Consider the following 25,092-nt stretch of genomic DNA (forward strand, 5'->3'; position numbering starts at 1 on the left):
CAGGATGACAGTAAGCAAGCCCAGTTCCTGGCTTTAGCTGTGGTGTACTTTATCTCTGTCCTCATGGTCTCCAAGTACCGCGACATCCTAGAACCCCAACGCGAGGCTGCCAGGATAAGTTGCCAATCAAGCCGTAGCATGCGTCAGGACATCAACTCACCAACCAGCACAGGTGTTGACAGCTGTGCCCTACCTTTCTTACATCAATTCCTCCTGCTTACCAATCTTAGCTTATGGTGACTGTGTCTAATATAAATGAATGTTAAGTGTTCTTGGTCCCTTCTGATATGCTGCAGCCAGCTTGAGCTGAAAGCTCATTCAGTAAAATAGCAGGGATACCCTGCCTGCACTCCACTGATGCACATATGATTTATTCATGAGCTTTGCTAATTGCACCGCACATAATTAAATGGAGCTGGAGATGTTAGTAATGAACTTGAATAGGCATCATTGTTCTCTCTGAAATGAAAGGTAGTATGTACCTCAAGTCATAAATCATACATTAAGTCACATGAAAGGAAATCAGTGGCTGCCTACTAAGGTTTAACACAATGTCTGCTGCAGTGCCAACTCCCTATTATGAGATGCACGAGAGAGCATACTTTATCAACTTCCTTTCAGACTAAAGGTGAAGTGAATATAAGAAACAAGAGAAAGAGGAGACAGGCCAAAGGAAATATGAGAGTCTAATTTGACGAGCTTGAACCACATTGAAAATTAAGAAAGAGAAGATGAGCAGTGAAAAGTTGAAAGATGGGAAAGCAGCAGCATGCTGACCAACTACTGTGGGTTTTTGGAGCCGGGCTTGCTATTTTCAGCCCCATCTGTCAGTGCCCATTAGGCAAGCAATCCACCAGAGGAGAATGGGATCATAGAGGTTGCTGGGAGGAGAGAGGCACACTGCCGCCTTCATAAATTTCACCAGAAAATGGGGGAATTTTCCAGACGGCATGTGGCAGACGATTGTCTGATGGAGCAGGAAGCCAGACGACTTGCTAGCTAAATCAGGCCCTGCTGACCTTGTTAGGGGGCATGTGATGAATATTAATATGGCCGGCCTTTCATCTAGGTAACTATTGGGTCAGGATTAGCCAAAATCACACCTTTGTTGGTTTTTGGGAAAATCAGCATTCATTGCATCAAGTTGCTCACTATATAGACAATGGCCAGATGTTGAAGATTTTAATTTGATTCTAGGTTCACACTCAGCAACTTATGCATATGGAAAGCTACAGTATACAGTATATTATGTAGAATAATAATAATAGAGCAGCTGTCTGACTCTTGTCACAATTTGAAAGCAGTTAAGTAGATTCCTCCTAAGGCTTTAGGCAAGAAGAAGCTGAAGAAAAGGGCTCATGTTTTATTAGCATAGAAGGGGAATAACAGAGATAATCTCACCAGAGGATCAGAGCTTCTGGAGAGAGATCTAAGAAGCTTCGTTGGCACGTGGCTCTTTTCTTTACATGGTAAATTTATTCTTGGTCTAGCAATTTAAAGCTTTCTCTGGAATGCAGTTTTATCATTGGTATTGTTTAGTTTTAAATCTGCATTTCTTACTTCTCTTGACAAATATTCTTATTTTAATTCAGTAGGCATATAGAAAGAGTAATTATAATAAACATATGTGATATGTTAATCAATATGGTTTAGGGATCAACATAAATTATCACTATAATTGTTGACTACTCACTGAACTTATTTGTCCAAAAGCACCAAACATTACATTGTTCTAACATCTCAAATGTGAGGATTTGTTTCACGTCATCACTTAGGACTCTGGGAGCTTGTTTATTCTTTATTGTCTCTGACTAAATAAATAATCAATCATCAAATGATGAACATTTTTTAAATTAATATTTGATCAAATTTAGCACACATTGATGATTTGACCATGTAATGTATTGTACAAATATTATACATATATTTTTATGTGTCTAACTGAATGCCTGTACCTGAATGTGTGTGTGTGTGTGTGTGTGTGTGTGTGTGTGTGTTCTACAGAAATACCCCTAGCATTTGATAGCAGCAAGAACCATCCTACGCCATCAGAAGACATCCGCATGGAAAGCTCCCTTCCCCACACAGACTCTGGTATCGGAGATGAGCAGGTAGTCAGCATCCTTAACGGGTCTGACCTGGACCACAGCGTAGGACGATCGGATGCCATGAGTGAGCTCATATCTACACTGTCCTCAGAGGTGAAGAAGTCCCAGGAGAGTCTGTCTGAATCCCCCAGCATGGAGGTGCTGAAATCGCCCCCCTCCATCATCAGCCTTAGCCAGCCAAAAAGGGGCATCAATGTCAAGGAGATTCTGAAGAGCTTAGTGGCAGCTCCAGTGGAGGGCATGGAGACTGGGCTGGAGCCCATATCCTACCCAGACCAGACTGCCAAGGCCCAGGCTCAGGCCATGCTGCCTATGCAGTTTCACTCCTTTGACAGGTGAGGAAGTGTCATCAGTAGGTAGTCTGTTGTGCAGAAAATTGCTGTTGTGAATAAATGTTACAGCTACAGTTAGTTGTCTTTTTTTCATTTTTATTTTTTGTGTAAGCAAAAAGACCATGTGTTTTAAGACCATTTACTTCATACCATGTATACTTTACATCACAGTTGACCATTTTGCAATCCTTGCTGTTGCTTTTTGTATGTATTTTCCCAACAATTACAGGCATCCATTGGATTTTAGTTCTTTACAGTATGAAAATCAATTAGCATACTTCCTTGAGTTATCAGTCAAACAATTTATGCAGACTTAATGATAGTGATGGATTACACAGCTCATGAATCTGGTAATACATTTCCATACATTACAGAAATTAATTTAAACCAATTGTTTCCTGAAATGGTAGGAAAAACAACTTAATCAAAAATTTGCAACTTACATTTAAAATGGAGAGCAAAAATAAAAAGTATACAGTACATGCAGTTACAGTAAAAAGCTAAAACTTGAACTCTCATTTTTTGTTGTTTTTTGTTAAAAAAATGTGATGACATAAAATAAGATGACAGTGAGTTACATATGTTTGACTGTATTATTCTGTGAGGTTTACATTTCTCTGAGGATAACTAGCAAACATTTAATGTCATAACATAAAGTGTGTGTGTGTGTGTGTGTGTGCTATCACTTAAGCGACCATAAAATGCTGATGTTAATCCTCTGGGTTTATCTTAGTTATCCAGTATAACACTAATGGTTTCTAAGCAGCATGCAACACATTATTCATTTCAGGCCACTTGTATTGTACTCATCCCCCACAGCAAGGAATTCATGTGTTTGAAAAAGGTCTCTGAAGAACTGTGGCACTTCTGCGGTTTATTTACATTCCTGGATTAGATAAAACCACACAGTAATCTGTCTGGATTTTTAAGTTTACAAACCTGCTCCTGTAGTGATTTCAAGCTTCAGCTCCCCCTCGATCCCTGTCTCCTATGGTTGTTAAAGTTTAGAAAATCATAATTTTTGAAAGTAATTTGAGTTGGTTTAGCACAAACAAAAACTCCCCCTGTCCTCTAGTCACCACTCCGTGCATTTCTATGTAATCAATGCCAGGCCCCAGAGAGACAGCGGAGGACACACTGAGTCAGGAGGAACAATGGGGCCTCCCTTCTTTTTAATGCAATGCTGCTGCTGAGCTGGGCTGAGGTGAGCCTGATGAATAGGGGAGAAGATGGAGTATGCGGAGAGGGGACAGCTGAGAGGGTGGGGGTCTCCAGGGCGTTGATGACAGATTAAACAGAAGTGGCCTCACGCCATACCACGGCCAGCCTTGTCGCCCTCACAGCTCACACCCTTAATGGGAACTGGCAGCCTGAATGAGTCACCACAGCAAAGTGTATTATTTTTGAAATGCTTTCTCACAAACCCTCCTGACCACATATACAACTTTGTCTCATGCTTTTCATGTCACTCGCCGCCCAGCCTCTATTTGCTGTGTCTAATTGTTTGCCACCTGCCAGCGAAATGAGCTGCCAGACATGGACAGGCCTTTCATTTGTCTGTCAGGGCAGCAAGAGATTGGGAGTGACAACATCAAAAAAGAAAAAAGGGAGAGAAAAAATGGCTTAAAGTGGAGTGCACAGGGGCAGTCATTGCAGGGGCCCCTATACTATACTTTCATAAAGGAGGGGTTTAAATTGCTCAACATCCAGATTTCCCCCAGACTAGATGGGAATACACTACCTTATCTTCCTTAATCCTTAACTTCCTCCCTTTCCCCCTCTCCTTCAGTTTCCAGATTAGCTCTATGCGATATTGTTTGTCCTTAATGTTTGATTTTTTGCATGATGTAGAGCTATAATTGGTTGTAATTGAATTTGCTTGTGGAAATATAAGCACATTTTGATCCTAAAATTCCTATATATCTTTTAGATTAGATTCCGTCTGTTGGATTTATAAAGGAAAGATTTCTTTGCTTATACATTACACCGCAGTCGTCTCCACAGCTGAAAACCTCATTAATATTAATTCCAAGATTAATCCTTTATTCTCTGCAACTCAATTAAGACAATCCTATTAATAAGATATGCGTTAGATAATCTATACATGATTCATGAGCACTCAGCCGATGAATTATTCATTAAAAGAAGTTCATGTTTTATCAACATCCTGTAGATCTAATGCAACATCCCAGCTATGCCAGCTGTGCAAGAACAGGCAGACTTCTGCTGGAAGATGCAAGCAAGGGATACATTTGGAAAGCAAGATTAAATTCATGCCCTGTTGCAGCAATCAAAACACGCTAGTGATGATCTGATAGCTGTCGATGAGATTTCAACAAGGAGAACAGAGATCTACTGAATAAATGGTACTTGTCATCAGTGTTCTTCATAGCTAGATAGATATTTCAGTAAGCTTTCAAGCAAAAATCTCCTCAAAGTCCGCTAGATGTCCGTTCTGTGTGTTCGCTGAAAAAAAAGAATCCAGTGTTTGTACACATCCCAGGCTCTGTAAATGGGAAACAAACAAAGTGCCTTGGAACATGCCACACAACACGATTCCAGCCATTCTAGCTATGATATGTGTCAAGTAACTAAATTACTTCCCTAGACATTAAGCTTACTTTCTAATTTGCCAAAATGTGGTTGTTGTGATGTTAGCTATAGAATCAGGAAAGTTGCAGGTATCATTGTCTGGAGCTGCTGTACTGGCTCTGCAATGTTTGTTACATTACCTGCTGTGTCCTTGTTTGCTCTATGTCATGGTAGTTGTCACGGTATTGGATTTTTCCAGAGTTGCATACCTCACCTTTAATAATGAATTAGGCCATTCCAGATTTCACACACATGTTGGCTTGGATGACACAATGACTAAACAATAACTAGCACAGTACTGGCTTTACTCCATGTTGTGTTCTGTTATGCCTTTCACTTCCTGCCTCATTACGAATTCTGAGCATTATCATAATCATGTGACTGAAAACAGCGTATTGGAACACGCCTAGGTAATTGTGATCCCAGAAATGAGTTTCACCTACAGCTTATAGATAGCACCACATTTTTGTAGCTATGCTCTATAAGAATCCATCTTTACATAGTAATCAAGTACACGTTTATTCAGTACATATATGGTAAGTCTTTATTAATCAGTTCAACAATACAATATATTCACTAGAATAAAACATATGTATCATCAACATAGTGACTTCCATTAAGCTAAAAAATACACTTGATACCTTTCATCCAATTCCGTCTAAGTATTCATTACATATATTATTTGACTCTGGAGAGACATGGATGTAAACTGCAACTTGACTGGTTGGCAGAGGCATACAACCGCAGGGTGGTAATAGTTATACATTTTATCCATAGAGTGAAACTACAGAGCTACTTTATCGGTTACATAAAACAGCAAAACAAGTTTTGATAATTTTGAGAAATCAGTAGAATGTTGAAAAGGATGCAAGATAAAAATATTAAAAACGACTTAAATACATCTCGGCCAAGTTAGGTTTGTTTTCCATGTATTCTAGCATTCATCTAAAAGATGGACTGGATATATAATAGCAACATAAAACAATAAAACTGTTGTTTTGTTGAGGGAGGATTTCTGGGGATTTGCTTCAGATGACAGTAGGCTTAGTTTGTGACAGAGCAGAGGCCTGGCCTGTGTCACAGAGAGTAACTGCCAGAGATTGGACAAGACATTATCTGGCACCCTCACAAATCCAAAGGCCAACTGCAGACCTGATAAGGACCAGCTTTGCTTCCCTTTCAGGGAGCTCTTGCAGGGCCAAGTTCACTGCATCATCTTTAATCCTTGGCCAATCAGATTGCATGTGAACAGAGGTCTGGTGGGTTAGTGGTGTGTCTGTTTTCCTGCGCGGTTACATGAGGTCATACATGTATCTTTCATCTCAAGCCTCCACTATCCTTTCTTTATAGGTTTCTTTAATAAGCTGCGCCCCTTTCTCTTTTAGCACCATATATTGTTTTGTATAAGACCTTCTACAAAAGAAAGACAAAACACTGCTAATTATCATTTATACATTTCGAAATTAAGTTATGTTTCAACACCTTAGCATCTCAGTTGGTGAAATTTCTTCCCTAACTGGTTCACACTGATCAGGCTGGCTTTGTTAAGGGTCAGTTAGCCTCAGCCATCTGTTGTACATTTTGTGCATGTTGCCAGGAACTACATCATGGGCTATGTTATCTCTTGATGCTGAAAAAGCATTTGGCCAGTTTTGGTGGTCCTACCTTTTTTATAAACAGTCTATGGTCCTACCTCTGGAAAGTTATTATTCCTTCCTTAAGTTTTTATGTTAATAAAAACTTAGCCTGTTGCAAAATACATTGGAACACATACATTGTCATTACTTCCCCAGAACTCTATTGCAAAAGATGAGCTGCCAGATGTGAGTGTACCTGTTTACCATGTTCATTTTCATACAATAATAAATTGGTTCAGTCCTTCAACGACTCCATGAGTAGACATGGAAAGGAACATAACATCAATTAATCTCAAGAAGATTGTATGTACATACCAGTTCTTTATATACTTACAGCAATTCCTAGATCATGTAGAGACACTACAAACTTCCTAAACATTGTGTCTGACATCTGTCTTTAAAAATGGGAGCTGAGCCAGAAGGCAAAGCTTTCAGTGTACCAGTCGGTCTACATTACAACCCTCACGTATGGTGATGAGCTTTGTGTAGTGAGAATGCAATCACTGATATATCTACTTATTAAAAAATTAACACCAAATGTAACACACCTGCTCCCCATTCACACCTGAGACCTTGTAACACTAACGATTCACATGACACCAGGGAGGGACAAGGGCTAATTGGGCCCAATTTAGACATTTTCACTTGGGGGTGTACTCACTTTTGTGGCCAGTGGTTTAGACATTAATGGCTGTGTGATGTGTTATTTTGAGGGGAGAATAAATTTACACTGTTATACAAGCTGGACACTAACTTCTTGACATTGTAGCAAAGTATCATTTGAGTGTTGTCACATGTTGTGTTGTCAAAAATGTGAGGCGTGTACTCACTTTTGTGAGATACACTCTGTGTGTGTGTGTGTGTGTGTGTGTGTGTGTGTGTGTGTGTGTATGTATATGTATATAGCAGAGGACCACCAGCAGATGTAAATGAAAGTGTAGTCACTGGCTGGCCTTCTGCCCTCAGGTTTGTTTACTTACGCCTCGTGCGTGCGTGCGTGCGTGCGTGTGTTGCAAGCGTGATGCTGAAAGATGGAGTTACAGGTCAGGATGTTTACCTTTCTGAATGTCCTGACTTACGTCTGGGCATGCTCATGCTGGTAGTGCCTGAAAGCAAATGAAGACCATTAATGTTCTCATTTTTCTTCTAAAACATGTATTTTGGAATGGAGGATTAGAAAGTTGAACAGCTGAATGGAAAGTCAAGGAAATCCTGGATTTTCTCACCCAACAGCAGGGCTTCCGTTCTAGATGCCGGCTTTACTGAAAGTCAGGTTTATTATGACAACTTTTGTACTAAAGCTAAACTGCTATATGGCTAACTAATGGGATCTTTGCTCCTGGTCCCAGGCTAGTTTGCAAACTGCCAATTATTGAACTCAACTATAACCGTGTGACAAAACAAAACAAAACAAAAGTATTTCGCCTACATTTCTACCTCAGTACATTTTTTTTATAAAAGCCGTAAATCCGAGGATATGAAAAATTCTATGAAATATCACAATTTGAGTCTACAGCTAGCACCTGCACCTTCTCCAGCACCCTGGTGGGATTTAGTGAATTGCTTAAGGGCACTTTGGCAGGGAAGATGCTTGCTTAACAGAGGGTGTAAACCCACATTCTCCAGCTTCTCCTTTTCGCTGTGCCACTGTGCTGCTCTGTTTGTATCAATTTTGCAATTGCTGTTTAGTCTACAGCTGTATAGCCTTACAATGTGAACTCTGTTAAATATAATTTTTTCATATTTTAATTGTTTACAAGTATAATTTTTACCTGCATGTATGAATGAAGCATATCGTGTGTATGTGTGTGTGTTTCCTGTAGGAGTGTGGTGGTGCCTGTGAAGAAAATCTCCCCTGGCAGCCTGGCAGTTAACACTGTGGGAAGCAACAGCAGCACCTCTCCTGGGCTGACAGCTGGCAGCACCCCCAACATTTTTGCTGCTGCCTCTGCAACCCCCAAAAGTATGATCAATACCACAGGTAAGTCATGCTCAAGGTTACTGGAACATTCTGACTCAGTTAAAATACTACATTCAGCCCTGGTAATATTGCTTATTATAAAAATAATATTTCTTTAGAGCAATTTAAGAGTGCTTAATTTGAGTAATTAGTGTTCAACTTAATGACCAATGATCTGTTTGTTTTGTCTTTGATGCCATTCCCCGAACGAATATAAAGGAAGTGTTTCTCTCTGCTGGATCATGTGATCCTGTATGCTTGTGCAGGGGCTTGTTGTTACCACAAGATGGCCCTCTTTACCTTCCTATCAGTGTCTGCAGCAGCTCTGTGCACCTCCAAATAAAAACTGCTGTCCTCGGATTCCTCCTGATACAGTCAAATCAAATAACCCCATTTTAATATACCTGAATTATACAATTAAACAAACACCTTTACAGTGGTGTGAAGAATTTGTACACATGGTTTTCCTGTGTAGTGTGTGTTCCTGTATGATTGACTGCGTGTCCTCTCTCCCCTTCCCCTGCTGTCACATTGCTTCTCCTCGGGCTCTGCTGCATTGAGCTGGTTCTACCTCAGGGCTCCTGTAGTCTGGGCCTCTGAAAGGGTCCACTTAACACCAAGAACCATTAGGAGCTCCAACACCTTTTTAATGTGCTCCATAAAAAAAAAAAAAACTATCCCTCTCCTCTCTGAGCCTCTCTGTAGGAATGTGAGAAATGTATCCTCGTCAAAGTGTGCTTTCAGCTCAAGCCACAGTCTCTCACCCAAACTCCATGATCTCACTCACTCTGATTTTAACTTCTCACAAGGACACTCGTAATGATTTTATGCTTCGACATGTGCCGCCAAGAAGATGCGACTCAGGCGTCACCTTCATATTACTCTCACCCTAATCTTGGCATTGATACCAAAACTAAGTGCAATATGTAAAAATGTTATGCAGATGTTGTTTTGATATTTTGCTTGATTCTACATCTTTGTCATCTTAGTAAGCAAAATTGTTCCATATGTGGCTGCTGGCACCAATTTAAACAACCAGCTTAGGTACACTTGGATGCAGTTAAAGATTTGGTGCACAATTTGACACTCTTACCATGTTTTCGTTTGTCTGACTTGGTTGAAATTAGCGCTGACTGCTGAGGTCCACAGTCAAGGGCCAGATTGTGGCTGGTTTTATAACTTCACATTCTTCATCTAAATGTGTTAATCTGATTCAATTGAAATTTAATTAGATCATTAAAAACATACATATTTTCAGTTATTCTTACACTGCACTAATGTTGCATGACTCTGTTGATCCTCCCTGCAGGAGCCACCGACACAGCCCCCACTACCTCCTCTTCCTCCAGTTTTGTCAACGGAGCCACCAGTAAAAATCTGCCGGCCGTGCAGACGGTGGCCCCCATGCCCGAAGACACAGTAGAAAACATGAGGTACGACAGTGCCCTCTTTGTTCACCCATGCTCGTATTTCCTACATTAGTAAATTCGCTTTATTCAAATTATGTGACTTGCGTATAAAATCTTCTCATACGCAGAGGGGTTTGTGATGGTTATCTTTCAAACATTTTTTCTTCAAAAATGTTTTGTCAATAATGTTTTCTATTATTTTACGTTTTAGCCTTCTACTACAAGATAACTACAATTTCTACATGCTCACATTTAATGAACCACTTCATTTATTTGACTTGGTAAATTCAGACATTTTCTTTGTCTCTACGTAGTGAAAACAAAATACCTCAAATTATATCACAATGGCAAAGTTTGGCCTAATTCTTAGTGTACATTTGTTTATTTCTGTGTGTGTATGATATTATTGTGACCTTCACTTATGTCTCACTTGCTCTAATAGTTTGTGACAGAGGTCCTTAGTCCTGCTCTCACACTGAGTGCTGAGAGCCCAGGTCTTTCTCCAGATTCTCTCTCTTTCTCTTTGCCTCAATGTGTTGTGCTAGAGGAATAGAGATTCAGTTGCCATGGCAGCAGTAACTGACATCACTTAGCGTAACTGTGAAGTCAATGATAGTACTATCTCGCTGCAGAGCCTGCTGATGCCTAACTTATATTTTAGATGAGAAAAAAAACATCCAAGCTGAATTGCCTGCTTCAGTCTACTGAAAATAACAAATATATGTATAACTTTACATTTTAGAATTACAATTGTATAGTTCGTTCATGAGCCAAACTGTTAAGTCACAATGCAACATGAAGCAAGTACTGCCTGTGGTTTCATTTTTCATTTTTCTCTCTATTCCAGTGCCTTTTGTGAAGTGGACCCGTGTCCACTGCGGCAGGGACTGACACCTCCTGAGCTCAAACCCTTTAGCTCTCTGTCTGGATTACAGGCATCCTCCAGAGGTGCAGGCCAGTGTCTTAGGCAAGGACATATTTATGTTAGCCACCTAGACCCCCTGCACCCTGCTTTTTATGCTAGCCTGTCATCCCTCTGCTGTGTTTTCCCAGGGTGCTGGAAGGCAGATTACACAACACACTCATATACACATCCTAACCCAGACCTTTTCTCTCTGTATTTCTCTATCCCGCTGCTTTCTGCCCATCTTAGCTGGGAAAACAAGCCTCTACTCTCCTCATGTTGCCTAGTATCTCTGTGTGTTCACATTGGAACGCAGAGATATGTTGCAGCTTGAGTCGTATCTCTGCTTGTATACGGCCTGAGTTGTGTGGCTGCATGACTCCAGCTCACAGTTTCTCTGAGGTGCTTAGATAATGTCAGGCAGTCGCATGTAGTGAGTGTGTAGAAGATAATAGAACTTCCCTCTGCAGTGTTGAACAACTGTGATCCCATGTGCAAGCCTGGTAACATGTCACAACAAAGAATGCAAACAACTGGTGAGAAATCCTTTTTTGCAATGCCAAAGAATAACATAAAATCTTCTCTTATTGACATCTCCAGTGATAGCAACCATACTCTCATGGGTATCCGGCTTGGTTTGCATCCTCTGAAATGCTTTGGTTACACTCTGAACCCACCAGGACTCAGCCTGGCTACACACTAACTGCTATTAGCTGTGTGCACTGGGTCCACTTTGAGGCTCTCTGCTCTTTCCCTGTCTTATCCTTGATGGAAGGGCATGACCATACCTCCCTTACATTTTGTTCTAATTCAGGTGTCTAATTTCCATTTGTGACTTCTGCCTTCATGTGTTTTCTTTGACAGCATTACTACAAAGCTGGAGAGGGCCTTGGAGAAGGTGGCACCCCTGCTGAGAGAGACCTTTGTGGACTTTGCACCCTTTCTGTCACGCACCCTGCTGGGAAGCCATGGACAGGAGCTGCTCATAGAAGGTACAGATGTTGTATAGTGCATTCTCAAGCTGTGTGTGGAGTCCTGTCCCCACCACCCTGCCACTGTATGTACTCCACTGGCTGCCTCATTGATGGATGCATACGCAGTAGTAGGTGTTGACAGGAGAGTCACTATTTTGGAAACAAGCTGGGGGTCTGTCACAGTCTGATTAAATCTGCCTTCTCTTTCATTCATCTTGTAATGTCTGTGTGTTTTGTTTTTTTCATGATTCACTCCACATAGTGAGGTTTGTTCCTAGATGTAGTATTTTTAAACATCAGTGTTTCACAGTCACAACAAATGTCATGTTGAAATGAATGTTGAATTAATTGGTGGACTTTGCCTCATGCCAGTGGTATTTTTAGTTCTCAAAACTAAGATCGCATGTTGCTTGGTCTTAGAGGGGGGGTTTGAATTTCAAAATGAACTTATGGGCCATTTTAGGGAAATATGAAAGCTTAAGCTGTATTTACATTGGAAGCACAGTAACCTTTTTTCTGATTTGTGCCATTAAGAATCCAGGGGAGTTTCTGCACAGTCTAGTCTAAATCTACTTACATGGAAAGAGAACAGAAAAGTATAGATGCTTACAAAGGCGTTGTTAAATTTCCATTGTCTTACTCAGAGATAATGCATGGTTTGTTTATTTTAGAGTGATATAGCACTGCAAGTTAAATTTCATCATTCAATTATTCATCTCAGCACAGGCTTGGTACTCTCTGTCAAATTAAAACACCCTCCAAATTTATTATCTTCACCATAGCTGTCTCATAATTTTATTTTTAAATTAAAACAGTTACATTGTATATATTTAAACGCTGGTCTGACTGTCTCTGTTATGCACAGTGTTTGCAGAAGTGTGCGATTCTTCTGCTGCACTTCACTCTGGGCTCTAGTCTTATTTCCTGGTGGTGTGTGAAGGCTCAGATTCAAGGTTGGCAGTCTCTCATGGTGCAACTTGTGCCTAACCTCAGGCACTGTCTGCCTGCATGTGTGCACACTGGCACTCTGTTCCGAAGGCTTGTTTTGGCTTGCATTCACAAGAACACACTGCTACCACGTGCACGTGTGTGTGTGACTGTGAGTGTGTATAAATTATGTGTGTGGTCTCAAGTCTTTTGATTTGCAGTTTGCAAAAAGTAAATTGAATATTGAATCTCTTTTTCTCACTGCCAAAGTCCCTTCTTTTAACTGTAAGCTAAATCGATATTATTTTCAGAAGTCAATGCATAGAATGACAGCAAGCTGAAAGAATGCACTCCTGTGACTATTAAAGCTGCTTCCTGAAAGAAGTTGTCTGACACGTGTCCACTTTCCTGAGCATAAATAATTTGTATAGTGTTTACACTGCCAGTTACCTGTAAATGGCTAAATGATTTATACAATATTATGTTTTAAATAATAAAATATCATATTATAGTTTGCTGGCCCTGCGATGGACTGGCGACCTGTCCAGGGTGTACCCTGCCTTTCGCCCTATGTAAGCTGGGATTGTCTCCAGTCCCCCGCAACCCTGTACGCAGGATAAGCGGTTGACAATGGATGGATGGATGGATGGATGGATGAATGGATGGATTATAGTTTGCTTAGCTTCTTTTTGTTATTAAGCAGCTAGGTCTGAAATTTGAAGATTTTTTAATTATGATTTGTTACTGGTATTTAATTTAAAAGTAACCAACCTTGGCAACCATACTCATGGGTCTTATTTATGTGATGGTGCATAAACCAACACTGTAATACAGCTATTAAAGAACATTTAAAGTATTGCTTTAACAACTGCTTTTTTTTATGTTTCCATTCCAGCCAGTAAAGCTTCACAAACAGACAGTTTTTCCTCCATAAATCATGCATATGCCATACATATATACATACTGTGTGTCAATACACCATGTGAGTAGGCCATGCACATGTGGCTAAAGCTACTCACTCAAGCTCAGGGGAAAGGAATGAAAATCAGGTAGCATAGCCTTGACAAGTGTGAATATGTCTGTTACCCTTTCACTCAAAGTCTGTCAGCAGACTGACCAGCTGACAAACCAGAGCTGAGCTGAGAGTGTAACCCCACAAACAAGGTTCGTAGATAGACAGCTTGGGCCCCAGTGCTCTTCACCAGACATGTTTGACATCGATTAGAGCAGCTTTATCAGACAAAACAAACCCACAGATTTACCACATACACTTCAAATCTATAACTTTATCGAGCCACTCAGGTCTGTCCTTGTTGTAGCGTATGTGTCCAAATTATTTAACTGATTTCCCTGTTCCTCCCTCTCTTTCTCCTTTTCTTCCTGGCCCTTCCCAGGCTCACAGTTGAAATACTGTGCTATAGTGCAAAGGCGCTCCATTTACCAGTAATTACCAGCCATCCATCACTCTTAGATTGCCCGGGGTCAAGCCCCCCTGTGCCCCGTGTGCCCCTTTGCCTCACCCTATTCCTTCAACCCCCCTGAAGACATGTGGTCATTGTGGCAATTATGTGGAGTGCACCCTAAGCTTTACACTTGGAGTTGGTGGGTGAGGCCTGTGTGTGAACACTGCTGCTGTTGTGATGCCTGCCGTCTGCTTCATGCTGTCCCCTGAGTGGCCCAGTCTGACGGCACATTGCCCCACAATGCCACATTCACCCGTGCCTTAACCCTGCCCTGTTTACAGGAAAGAACTGGCAGGCCGTGTTTAAATAGAATGCATTTAGTTTGTCTACCAGCACAAGGCCAGGGTCAGTTGGCCACCTGACTCCCGTGTCAGACTGGACTGACTTATGGCTCTGCATGTCACAGCTATAACAAGAGGTCAACCGTGGCACTCTGTACAAGAGAAGGGTCACATCCTCTCAGAGTATTTACAATACGCTCCCTCGGACAATCTCCGCTCATGAATAGAGATGGATGTAGAATCAGTGACCAAAAGATTTGTCCATACAGTGTTCTGAATATTTTGCATTCTGCGTAATATTGTATAGAACTTACACAAGCAAACTATGTCCATTGAGTGTTAATATCAAGTTATGTTAAGTTATTGGCTTATACTGTATATTTTGTTGTTGTCCAGCATTAGTCTCATGCCAAATAATTAAAGAGTCATTGGAGGTTCTAGTCTTGAAATTTTAATATAAATTCAAATATAATAGAGAAAATTTAGCATTATTGGCTAATTTCAACATTGTATGTAGAGCTACATCTTTTACTACATCATTTCTGCTACATGTCATTAAGTTATACAGCGTGGAGTCTGTTTTCCTCTCTGAAAGGTGTTGTTAGGCATGTTGATGTCTTCCAGCATACTGTTATGTCACTCCCTGAGATTCTCAATATATCCATCTTTGAGTGTCATGCAAAGCACACTGCTGTTTTTTCTGATAGACAAATTTAGAAATTAAACATCCAATGAGACATAATATTATTTCCTATTGTAGATGCTGTACTGTACAGTGCACAGCTCATCCACGACGTTAACTGAAATCTTAGGGTTAGAGTTTTTTGTTTAATCCTCTGACACCCCCCGCAATCCATGAAACAATGGCAGCTGTGTGGCACAGAGTTCTACTCCTGCCAGCCTATAATGCATCCTAAAGAGACATTCTTTCCTTCACTAATGGCTGCATCTTTAATGGTTCTCGCCAAGTGCAACAGAAGTGGCTGGAGGTGCAGAATACGAGACCAGTTGCAGCCATTGTTCCTGCAAATGAGCTTTCACACCTGCCCTTGTTTCATTAGAGAGTTGTCTGCTTCTGCGGCTCACCATCCACAGAATGGAGATGAGGGAAGAAGCTGTGAATGTCTGTGTTCACTTCTCTGAGTGTGTGTGTGTATGTGTGAAGACAGATGTGTGTGGGAGTGTGGAGGGGGTACTCGCATGTACATGTGAGTTACAGTTTGTGATGGGCAAATAGGAAGCACAATGTTTGGAGTTTACTGCTTGTCACTCTGCCTTAAATGAACCTTCTGCCAAGAACAATATAGCTTCGTCCAACTTCTGCACTATGAATTTAAATCAGAATATTTATTTTTAAAGGATCATCTTGTACTGCTAAGGAATTGTAAAATAATAACAACTGATTATGCCCAAATATTACGTGATGAATATGTATGCAATAACCATTATGGTTAATATCTAATTCTGTCTCTACAGGTCTAGTGTGCATGAAGTCAAGCACCTCAGTGGTGGAACTCGTCATGTTGCTTTGTTCTCAGGTGAGCTTTTTTCTTTCTCCTCATCTTTCCCAGCCTTTGTTTATCTTATTCTCTATGTCCCATCCTCTCTTCTTTCCCCTGTATAATATTCCTTTCTCTGCTATGGTTCTCTGGATAACTTATTTTCTGTCACCAGTATGTGGAGATGTGTTAGAACTAGTTTCACCTCTCTTTGAAAATGAATCCACACATTGCACACCATTTAACTCACCTCTATAACTCTTTTAAATATATAGACTGCATACACACAAAAAATAGGTTCAGTGTTTATCCTGTCAAAACTGCAGATATTTTTGTAAATGTATACGTTTATGGTTAATCCTTGGTTAATTGAAGTAAAGGGCATTGTCTCATATCAGATCAAGTTATTTAAGCTCTGCTGAAGCTTTGCTTATCAGTGCATGTTCCATAACCAATGACAACATACTGACACTTCTCTGAGAATCCAGTGACTTTCTACACCCCAGAGCTCTAATCCTGAGCCCTCCTTTAGAGAATGAGCCCCACCTCATGCAAAACTGCTAGTGACTGATCACCTCTAAGCTGACCCTCTGAATCTCTTGTTAAGCCTTTGTTTTAGAGAAGGTCAAAGCCCCGATGTAGCAGTTAGAACAGGAGATATTTAACATACCTTCTGTCAGCCCATCAGTCTTGCGTCGGGAGCCCATAAGGAAGCCATTACTTGGTGCCTCTTTGTGGATCCAGACTGCAGGACCAGAGCCGTGAGGAGGTGGATTGCCACTATGTGTGCTCCTTGGTATCCGCAGTCCAAAGCCCTCTTCAGCAGAGAGCTCAGCCTCTGTTATATGGAGGCCATTATTCAGGGACTTTCTTCCAAAAAACGTACATAAATGGGGCCGTCAACATTGAATTATTGTTGCTCTTTTGAAAGTTTTTGACTGGCTCCTTCTTGAGCTGCTTTTCCGTCCGTAGAGTATCTGTGGGAAGTTGCTTTTTCCAGCGCTTGGATTTATTGCAGATGAGAGCGTCAGCATGCTGTTAAGAGTCTGAGCCCCCCCTCCTACACAGATAGCATTACTGCGGCTCCAGAGGTTCCTGCCATTAGGGGCTCTAGGGATGAAATCCAGGCTGAGATATCGATCAGACAGTGAGGCCTCTAAACTGGACCCGATAGTCTGGTGTCCTTCAACAACCTTTCAAATAGAGATGAGCCATTGCTTTGTATCCTAACACTACACCATCAGTAATGAATCCAAAGCACAGCTGATATATACAGAGCTGTTTTGTCATGAGCAAATAATAATGTAATAATGTTTATGCTGTCTGAAAATTACAATATACTCAATAAATTACTCAATAAATGTGTTTGGTATCACATACTGTATCTCAAGTGCTTTGAAAAAGGACGAGTCAGATGCAGGGTAAGGTTTGACTGACATCACTATAAAATGCCAACTTCAACATATCCCTCACATATTTCAACATTAATGTTTAAAGACAGCAAGAAAGGCACTTAGCTGACCTTTAGTCCCTCTCTGTTTTGTGACCTGTCAGTTTTACGAATGAATCGGTGCTAATGATCTACCTTTTCTTATTTATGCATACTAATCACAGCTATCATCGTGTGGCTGGCCACGGTTGCAGACACTGTGTGTCTCTCCTCAGCCTGGGCAGCTGAATGAAAAGGTCAAGCAGCTCTGTTTCTTGTAACAGCTTAAACATACAGGGGGGATCTAGAGTGGAGCCACAGAGATTTAGTGATGGAAGGCCTCCAGATGTGGAGAGTATAACAGAGTAGATAAAAGCAAAGGCTCCTGCACACTGACAGGTTGGATTGTAACACCACAAATATTTAGTGCTCTGCTGAATTTCAGGAAGATGAAAGTGGGAGGAGAGAAAATTTTCTCAAGGTCAGAAAACTATTCTCCAGGATGGAAGTTTTAGGTCCACAAAAAGGTGTGGTGGGGTTTTCAGACATAGATGGAACCACCCAAGTGAACCTACAGCATCGTCATTGACAGTCCAACATTTCCCAGTGTTACATTTTGTGTCAAAGAATTGACCAGTTCTTAATGCTTTTAGCAAATGGTTTAGTTTTACTCACAAATGCCCTGTTTTGTTTATTGTATTGTTACTGTTTTCAGAAAAGATCAGGTAAACAGAACTGTATAAAACCTGTCCAACACCAGACATAGTGTTAGTAAGCAGTAGTAAAACCTAACTTAAGATAAAAACTGAGTTACTTTTGGATTTACATTTGTCAGGATGCCTGAAACATGTCTAAGAGAATGAGAGAATTGGGAATTAATTGGAGAATAAGTTAGTCATAACAGCAATATAGGGTAACAATAAGTCAACAGTTTGTTGTGGAGCTTGTCTGCCCCCAAAAGGCCAAAAACTCAATCCCAGCTTTTCATATCCACTAAACAAACGTCCACTGGCCAGAGGTGCTACACTGTGGTCTGCATTTATATCAAGAATCACATCTCTTTTTTTAAGCAGCTGCACGTCAGGCCTAATTCCCTTCAAATGGGCAGCAGAGGACTTTTTAAAATCTCTGCAATCAAAGGCAGTCTCTTCTGGGAGCTCTGTTCTCCAGTAAAAAAAAAGAAAAGAAAAGATAAAAAAAGAGCCTCTGAAGTACTATCACAGCTGTCAACAAGCATACCTCAGACAAGATAGCAAATTTGACTAGTCCATGCTGTACCTCCACTGACCTGCTGCCATTTTCCTGCCAACGCCTGAGTGTCACATCTGCCTTAATTTCCGTATTTATTTTTGTCACGTGAGCATGGTGCAAGTGGAACCTCAGAAGACTGGCTGTTCATGATCCCTGTCCAAATCAAGAACAGCTTATTCCAGGCAGATACTGTAACAGAAGAAAGGGGGTCACGGAGAACATTTGGAGACCAGATGCTCAGCAGTTTGTCAGCACCATCTCCCTGATTTAACGCATCGTAGGGTCAGACTGTGTACTCTTGCATGAACCGGTATGTGTCAGCCACGACAACTGTGTACAAAAACACATGCCCATACATAATAATGTCAATGTCAGTTACTCTGGTACCATACACAACAAATGCCGCTTACCTTGTCCAGACACTGACATAGAACAAACAATGTAACGCATTGTTTTGCATGTACGACTACTGGTTATATATCTCCATATATTGTTTCTGCTGGAAATGACTGAATGATGAATAAATGAATAATACTAATTACTGCATTTTAAATGGATAGTCACATTCAAAGGCTCCCTATATATGTGCATATCCTTGAGTTCCATATACATTTGTAGCCACTAATGAAAACCTTTTTCCTTTCATTTTCCTCTGTTTTCCGTCCTCTTTTGAACTATGGCCTTCTCTGTTTTGTCTTCCATTTGCACCTCAGTGAGGGTACAGGAGAGCTGAATTTCCCACAGTGAGAGGCGCGCTCTCAAACTGCTTTTTAATCATTTCCAGAGCACGTTGTGAGACAGCAAGTGCTGGCTCTCTGGCCTAGGGCTCGGATCCCTTCCAGGCGTACACTGCAGGGCTCGGCGAGGCTGCACAGTAATCTGTCACTGAAAGGGACAGGGGAAATGGCTGTATTTAAGTGAGAGGATACAGTTTCATCCCACAATTACATCTCTCCTGTGTTTACAGATCTTTTCACAGAGGAAGAAAGGACGGTCACACATGCTGTGCAGGATTTCAGCTTTTTATAACCACCACTTTTTCCTGAAAGGATATAACTAAATGCTTACTTTACCTACTTGAATTACAAACTATGAAATGTAATCTAAACTACAGTTGAAATATGCAATTTGGATGGTGAAATGTCCTTCTTGTGTATGAGTCATGCATTTCTGAAAGATCTTGTTGCATTTTGGATCCAAAGGGCGTTTTGATACCCACACTTTGCCAATTTAACTTTTGGTTTTCTTTTTCAAAGCTCTTTGAGAGAGCACTTTTTTTCTTACAGCCCAAACAAAAACACAGAACTTCTGTAAGTAACACTTCACAAATTCTTAAATTTCAGGAATGGCAGAACTCCATTCAGAAGAATGCTGGCCTGGCCTTCATTGAGCTAATCAACGAAGGAAGGTAATGTATCCCTTCACTGTAATGCATGAGGTTAAATCACTCTGCAAAGCAATAGTTTATTCATCCTTCTATCAGTATGTATTCGTCCACGGTTGTTAGATGGCTCCTCAGTAGGGGGTAATAGTAAATAAGATTGTGGTGAGTGGATGGAGAAAGAATATTAACCCTAGAATGCCCCACACACACACACCTTTTGTTGTCTTTTTATATATCCGTCTCTCCCTGTTTTACTGTACATCCCAGTGTCTGTGTTTCTCTTCCTGTCCCCTCCCTCTTCTTCTCGGTGCTGGGTGTGGCCAGACTCAGGGTTTTTTCCGCAGAGCAGATCAGGGGCGGCTCAGCCTCTTTGCCCATCTGCTGACCCATCTGGCCAGGCCTCTCTATGCCTGGGCACTTGCTGCAGCCCAGCCAGGCTTCTCTCTGCTCTCTGAGTCCCCTGCTGGCCCTGGAACAAAGAGCTTCAGGCAGTAGGGCCACACGGCGCTGTCCAGGGTGCTGCTGACAGATACATAATTTCCCACTCTTACTCAAGTCTCTACACACCTGCTCTGCTTAACTAGAAAGATCTAGAGGTAGCTAGACTCTTTTGCCTTAGAAGGCTTAGCTGACAAAGTTGTATCTGCTGGGTAGTTGTGAGCTGTTCCTCTGTTTTATCATGCAGCTGTTAACACACTAAAATGTCCTGATAAAAGCCCTGAAATAACTAAACTGAACTTTCCTTCATTATTACCATTGCTCCTCTTTAGCATGCCTATAGCTGTAGCCATCATCCCCGTGAGAGAACTGCCTCAGGTATCCATGTTGATATAGCGTATACAAATTAATTAAAACTAATATTTTCTGCTAACAGCTCTGTTAAGACAGTCTTTAAACCTCAAAAGTTGAAGCTACATGGATTACAATGCTGACCCCTGACTATTATTAAGATAAAAATGGTGCTCTGAGTCATAAAATCAACATAAAATGGTTTGAAACATAATATGGCAATAGACAAACATGTCCAAAGACTCATTTTACAATTCTATTATTATTGGAGAGGCTCTGTAATTGTTTCATTTACTGTGCATGTACACTCATCAGACAAGGCGTTTTCAACTGGGATAGTCAACAATTTTAGGTTGAAACCTATGAAAAAGAAATTTTTTGTCAGTCACATCCAGGCTAAATCTGATGATACATGGAGCAACTTTTAGAGCAATGGTGCTGGGCAATGTTGCCATCAATGGTAATGAGTAAAGATTACTACCGTAATCCCCTTCCCCCATCACTCCGCCACCCTCCCCGCACCACCGCTATCCGATCAAAACATAGTTGGACTTGCCACCAGCAACATTGCCCAGCAACATTGCTCAAAAAGTTTCCCCGTGTATCATCAGCTTAAGTGTGGATACTTGAATTGAGTGTTACCTATCTATGAAATATAAATACAAAAGCGTGGTAGAGAGCATGCATATATTTGTTCCATCTTCAAATCAGCTTCAGCTTCTGCTTTCTCATCTATTCTTGGTTTCAAAACAAAGCTTGACGTTGTCAGGCTCTGTCTTTGAACAGTGAACGTCTGTCTATTAATGAGTGCTTGTCAACAGTTAAAGAGGCAATAGCAGCTGATGAATGCAGCCTTGGGATTACTGCCTCTCCTTGGGACAGGAGGGAAATTACAATCTGTATCAAGCACTGGAGAGGAACAGGAGATGCTTTAATTAAAACAAAGCTAACCTAATGGTGTGTAAAAATGGCATGTAATCTACACACAATAGCCTGGGTGTTTTCAATTATTAAAGATACTGGAATTTAAATGTGAATGTGGGTGAAGAACACGGAGCCTCCAGAGTCAGCCATGTGAGAAGTTGTTCAGGGCCAGACTTGTCAGCAATACAGGCACTGGGTTGGTGTTCTGGTCAGTGGGAAGGGATGCTCAGTCAATCAGGAGCCAGACGAGCTTCAATGCTTTAATGACACCTTAATGCTACAGAGGTCTGTCGCTGACATGCAGCCTTGCAATATTGCAGCACAAATAAATGATGCTGTTTACTAGTCTGCTCTTTCAGCTTGCAGAATCTTGCCCGATCCTGACAAGCTATGTTTTCCGTAACCCTGCTTCTTCCTTAGTGGTGTCACTACAACAGATTTTCGCTAATAAAAATAATATGTTCCCTAATTAATTATAAATGTGTATATGAAAAAAACAGAATCTGCTAATAGCTGAACTTTCTCTGCAATATTAAAGGTTGCTCTGTCATGCCATGAAGGACCACATAGTCCGGGTTGCCAACGAGGCTGAGTTTATCCTGAACAGACAGCGAGCAGAGGACGTCCACAAACACGCGGAGTTTGAGGTATAAACTGTGCTGGGCTTTTTTGCATTTGAAATGAAATGTAAAAATGAAAAAAAATATTTTTTTGATCTTCTAATGAGCTGTAAACATATCCTAGTATTAAAAATGCCATTCAAATCTATATACTCAGAAATCGTGTTCCTTTGTGTCCTCCTGAGGATTTACTCCACACCTCAATCATTCCTATAAGATCATTTAATTACTGGTAGCAAATGGAAATGCAAGCAATAATAATGTCAACCAACTTTGTGGGGTTAACTTCCTGAGTCTGTAGGAAGCCCACCCACATCAAACCGCTCCTATTTCAGACATGAAAGGAAAAGCTAACACTGTTTAATTTCAGTAATGCTTTCAGTAATGATGTCTATGAAGATTCTCAGTCATCCAGGTCATAGTTATCCAACGAAGGTTAAAATGAAGGGCAACTGGACTTGGTTGAAGATACTGGAAAATATTCCAGTATCTTCAACCAAGTCCAGTTGCCCTTCATTTTAACCTTCGTTGGATTTCAGTAATGAGTAAATTAGCTCATATTTTCCACTAATTATTGTCTGTACAAAAAATACAAAAAGAAAAACATGGTCCTTGTATTTTTCATTGCAAAATAAAGAAAAATAGCACATCTTGCAATATTAAAATAGTTTGTTTAGTCAGTGTAGAACATCATAAGACATATGTACATTTGTCAGTTTTTTTGTAAAAAAAAAAAAAAACACAAGAAAATGTTGTATGTGTGTAATCACACAGACACCACACATATTTCCACCACCTCTGTTAGCAGCTTGTACATGTGAGGAGTGATGAGTTTCTTATCTGGGAAAAGCAGCCATCCTCAAACAGCTGCTTGATATACAGTTCTTGAGGATCCTTGACCTGCTAGATAAACTGGAAGAGACGGCTAGATATGCAATGTCAGGAGAAGGGGGAAGTGTACCTGGCCCCATCCGTTCTGTCTGCCAACTCCCGACAGCCTACACTTTTCATCTAAGTCTGACATTACTTTATTACCCACTCTCCAAGATTGAAGATTCAGGACGCAGATAAGACATTTTTACAATTAAGTTGGTGTCAGGGCGAAGCGTCATATGTTTTAAAGTGATAAATAACGTTTGATATTTGTCACAGCATCACGTGGAAATGTGAGGTGACAAGTAGAGATTGAGTTATCTGCCTTATGAAGAATATGTTGAAGTATAATATCTGACAGAATTCAAATTTGAAGCAGGGAATTCAATTAACTTCCAGCTTCTGTTAGCAAATTAGATTTTGAATATTAGCAAGAGTTCCCCCAGGGTGGCATAGTAAGACAATCTTGTTTTAGCAGCAAAGAAAGAGTCAGATGTGCTCTTCTAGATTACTTTTAACCACCTTGAACACTTAGAGAGTTACACTGACTTTTGGAAATTGATTTAAAACCAGTATCAGCATTTTTCACATTGCTGCCAATTAATTTTTAAATAGATTATTTTATTATTTATCATTCTGACACTTATGTATCAATTTTTATTTAATTTTTGGAAGTTATAGACCGCAGTGTGTGCTTGTGGTATATTTTGTTATAGAGAATGCTGCATATTTTTCATTTGACACCATTCCTAAACCAGGGGACAAGATATCCCTTGACATAATAGCAGTGTAGCTTTGTTAACCTTGACAGACTATATTCTTTGTGGATCTATTAGAATATTTCCCTTCTCTTTTAATAACACCATCCACAGCTACCTAGAAGGGAGCGTCATCTGTCCGCAGTTAGGGAATGGACTGCCTTCATGTGCTCGCCATGATTTAGTACACTCCTCCAAGGGAGCAGAAATATATCACTCAGCTGTCCACTAATATCTTTATGCACTCATGTGTGTTGAATGAAGCCATAACATTCTTCAGTGTGACAAATGCTCCATTAGAGGATATATATTATTCTGGCTTTATTCAAGTAAAACATTCTCTAATGCTATTACTACAATGTCAGACATCACTTTTGGCATGGATACTGTACCAAAATCCATTAACATACAATGAGGTTCACACTATGTTTATCTTTTCCTTTTCTCAATCTCAAATTAGTCCAACTGTGCCCAATATGCTGCTGACAGAAAAGAAGAAGAGAAGATGTGTGACCACCTGATCGGTGCTTCTAAACACAGAGATCATGTGACGGCCAACCAGTTAAAGCAGAAAATTGTCAACATCCTCACCAACAAGCATGGTGCCTGGGGGACACTGGCCCAGAGGTAAGCCCTCACACTTGAACAAGTTCACCTTCAGACCAACATGGGCCATGTTAAGTCTTTAATATGGACCATAGCTGCTGAACGTTAGGTCCAACCTACAGGACAAAAGTTACCTGTTCACAAAACTCTGCAGTCATGGGATTGGACCACCAGTTAATGTCATTTTCCCAGGATCCGATAGGGTCAGTGATCGGGTCAGCAAACGCAATTACAGTGTGGAGTGGCTTAATCCCCTGAGGACAGCTGATTGGCCAGTCGTTCAACAGACAGGGATAGAAGAAGAGGAAGAAGGGGGTTGGGGCTTTTCTGCAGTCTTGTCCAGGCATTCATTGACCCTCTCAATAACACAGC

At 40.7% G+C, this 25,092-nt stretch overlaps 1 protein-coding gene across 12 annotated transcripts in view; it reads left to right on the forward strand.

Annotated features, from left to right (window-relative positions):
- The window catches only part of nbeab (neurobeachin b), a 272,282-nt gene that overhangs the window by 166,952 nt on the left and 80,238 nt on the right, over positions 1-25,092 (forward strand). For 7 of the 12 annotated variants that reach the window (XM_046073190.1, XM_046073191.1, XM_046073197.1 and 4 more), the window contains 10 exons: positions 4-172; positions 2,005-2,443; positions 8,493-8,650; positions 9,939-10,062; positions 10,886-11,005; positions 11,807-11,934; positions 16,064-16,125; positions 20,110-20,174; positions 22,402-22,510; positions 24,575-24,741. In XM_046073190.1, coding sequence (XP_045929146.1) covers positions 4-172; positions 2,005-2,443; positions 8,493-8,650; positions 9,939-10,062; positions 10,886-11,005; positions 11,807-11,934; positions 16,064-16,125; positions 20,110-20,174; positions 22,402-22,510; positions 24,575-24,741 — 1,541 coding nt within the window. Of the gene's footprint in view, positions 1-3; positions 173-2,004; positions 2,444-7,522; positions 7,636-7,656; positions 7,713-8,492; positions 8,651-9,938; positions 10,063-10,885; positions 11,006-11,806; positions 11,935-16,063; positions 16,126-20,109; positions 20,175-20,490; positions 20,967-22,401; positions 22,511-24,574; positions 24,742-25,092 lie in introns of those variants that run through there. The other 5 variants (XM_046073193.1, XM_046073194.1, XM_046073199.1 and 2 more) reach the window with 4 other exon arrangements.

The sequence above is a fragment of the Micropterus dolomieu genome, linkage group LG17 (assembly GCF_021292245.1).
Source record: "Micropterus dolomieu isolate WLL.071019.BEF.003 ecotype Adirondacks linkage group LG17, ASM2129224v1, whole genome shotgun sequence".
Lineage (NCBI taxonomy): Eukaryota > Metazoa > Chordata > Actinopteri > Centrarchiformes > Centrarchidae > Micropterus > Micropterus dolomieu.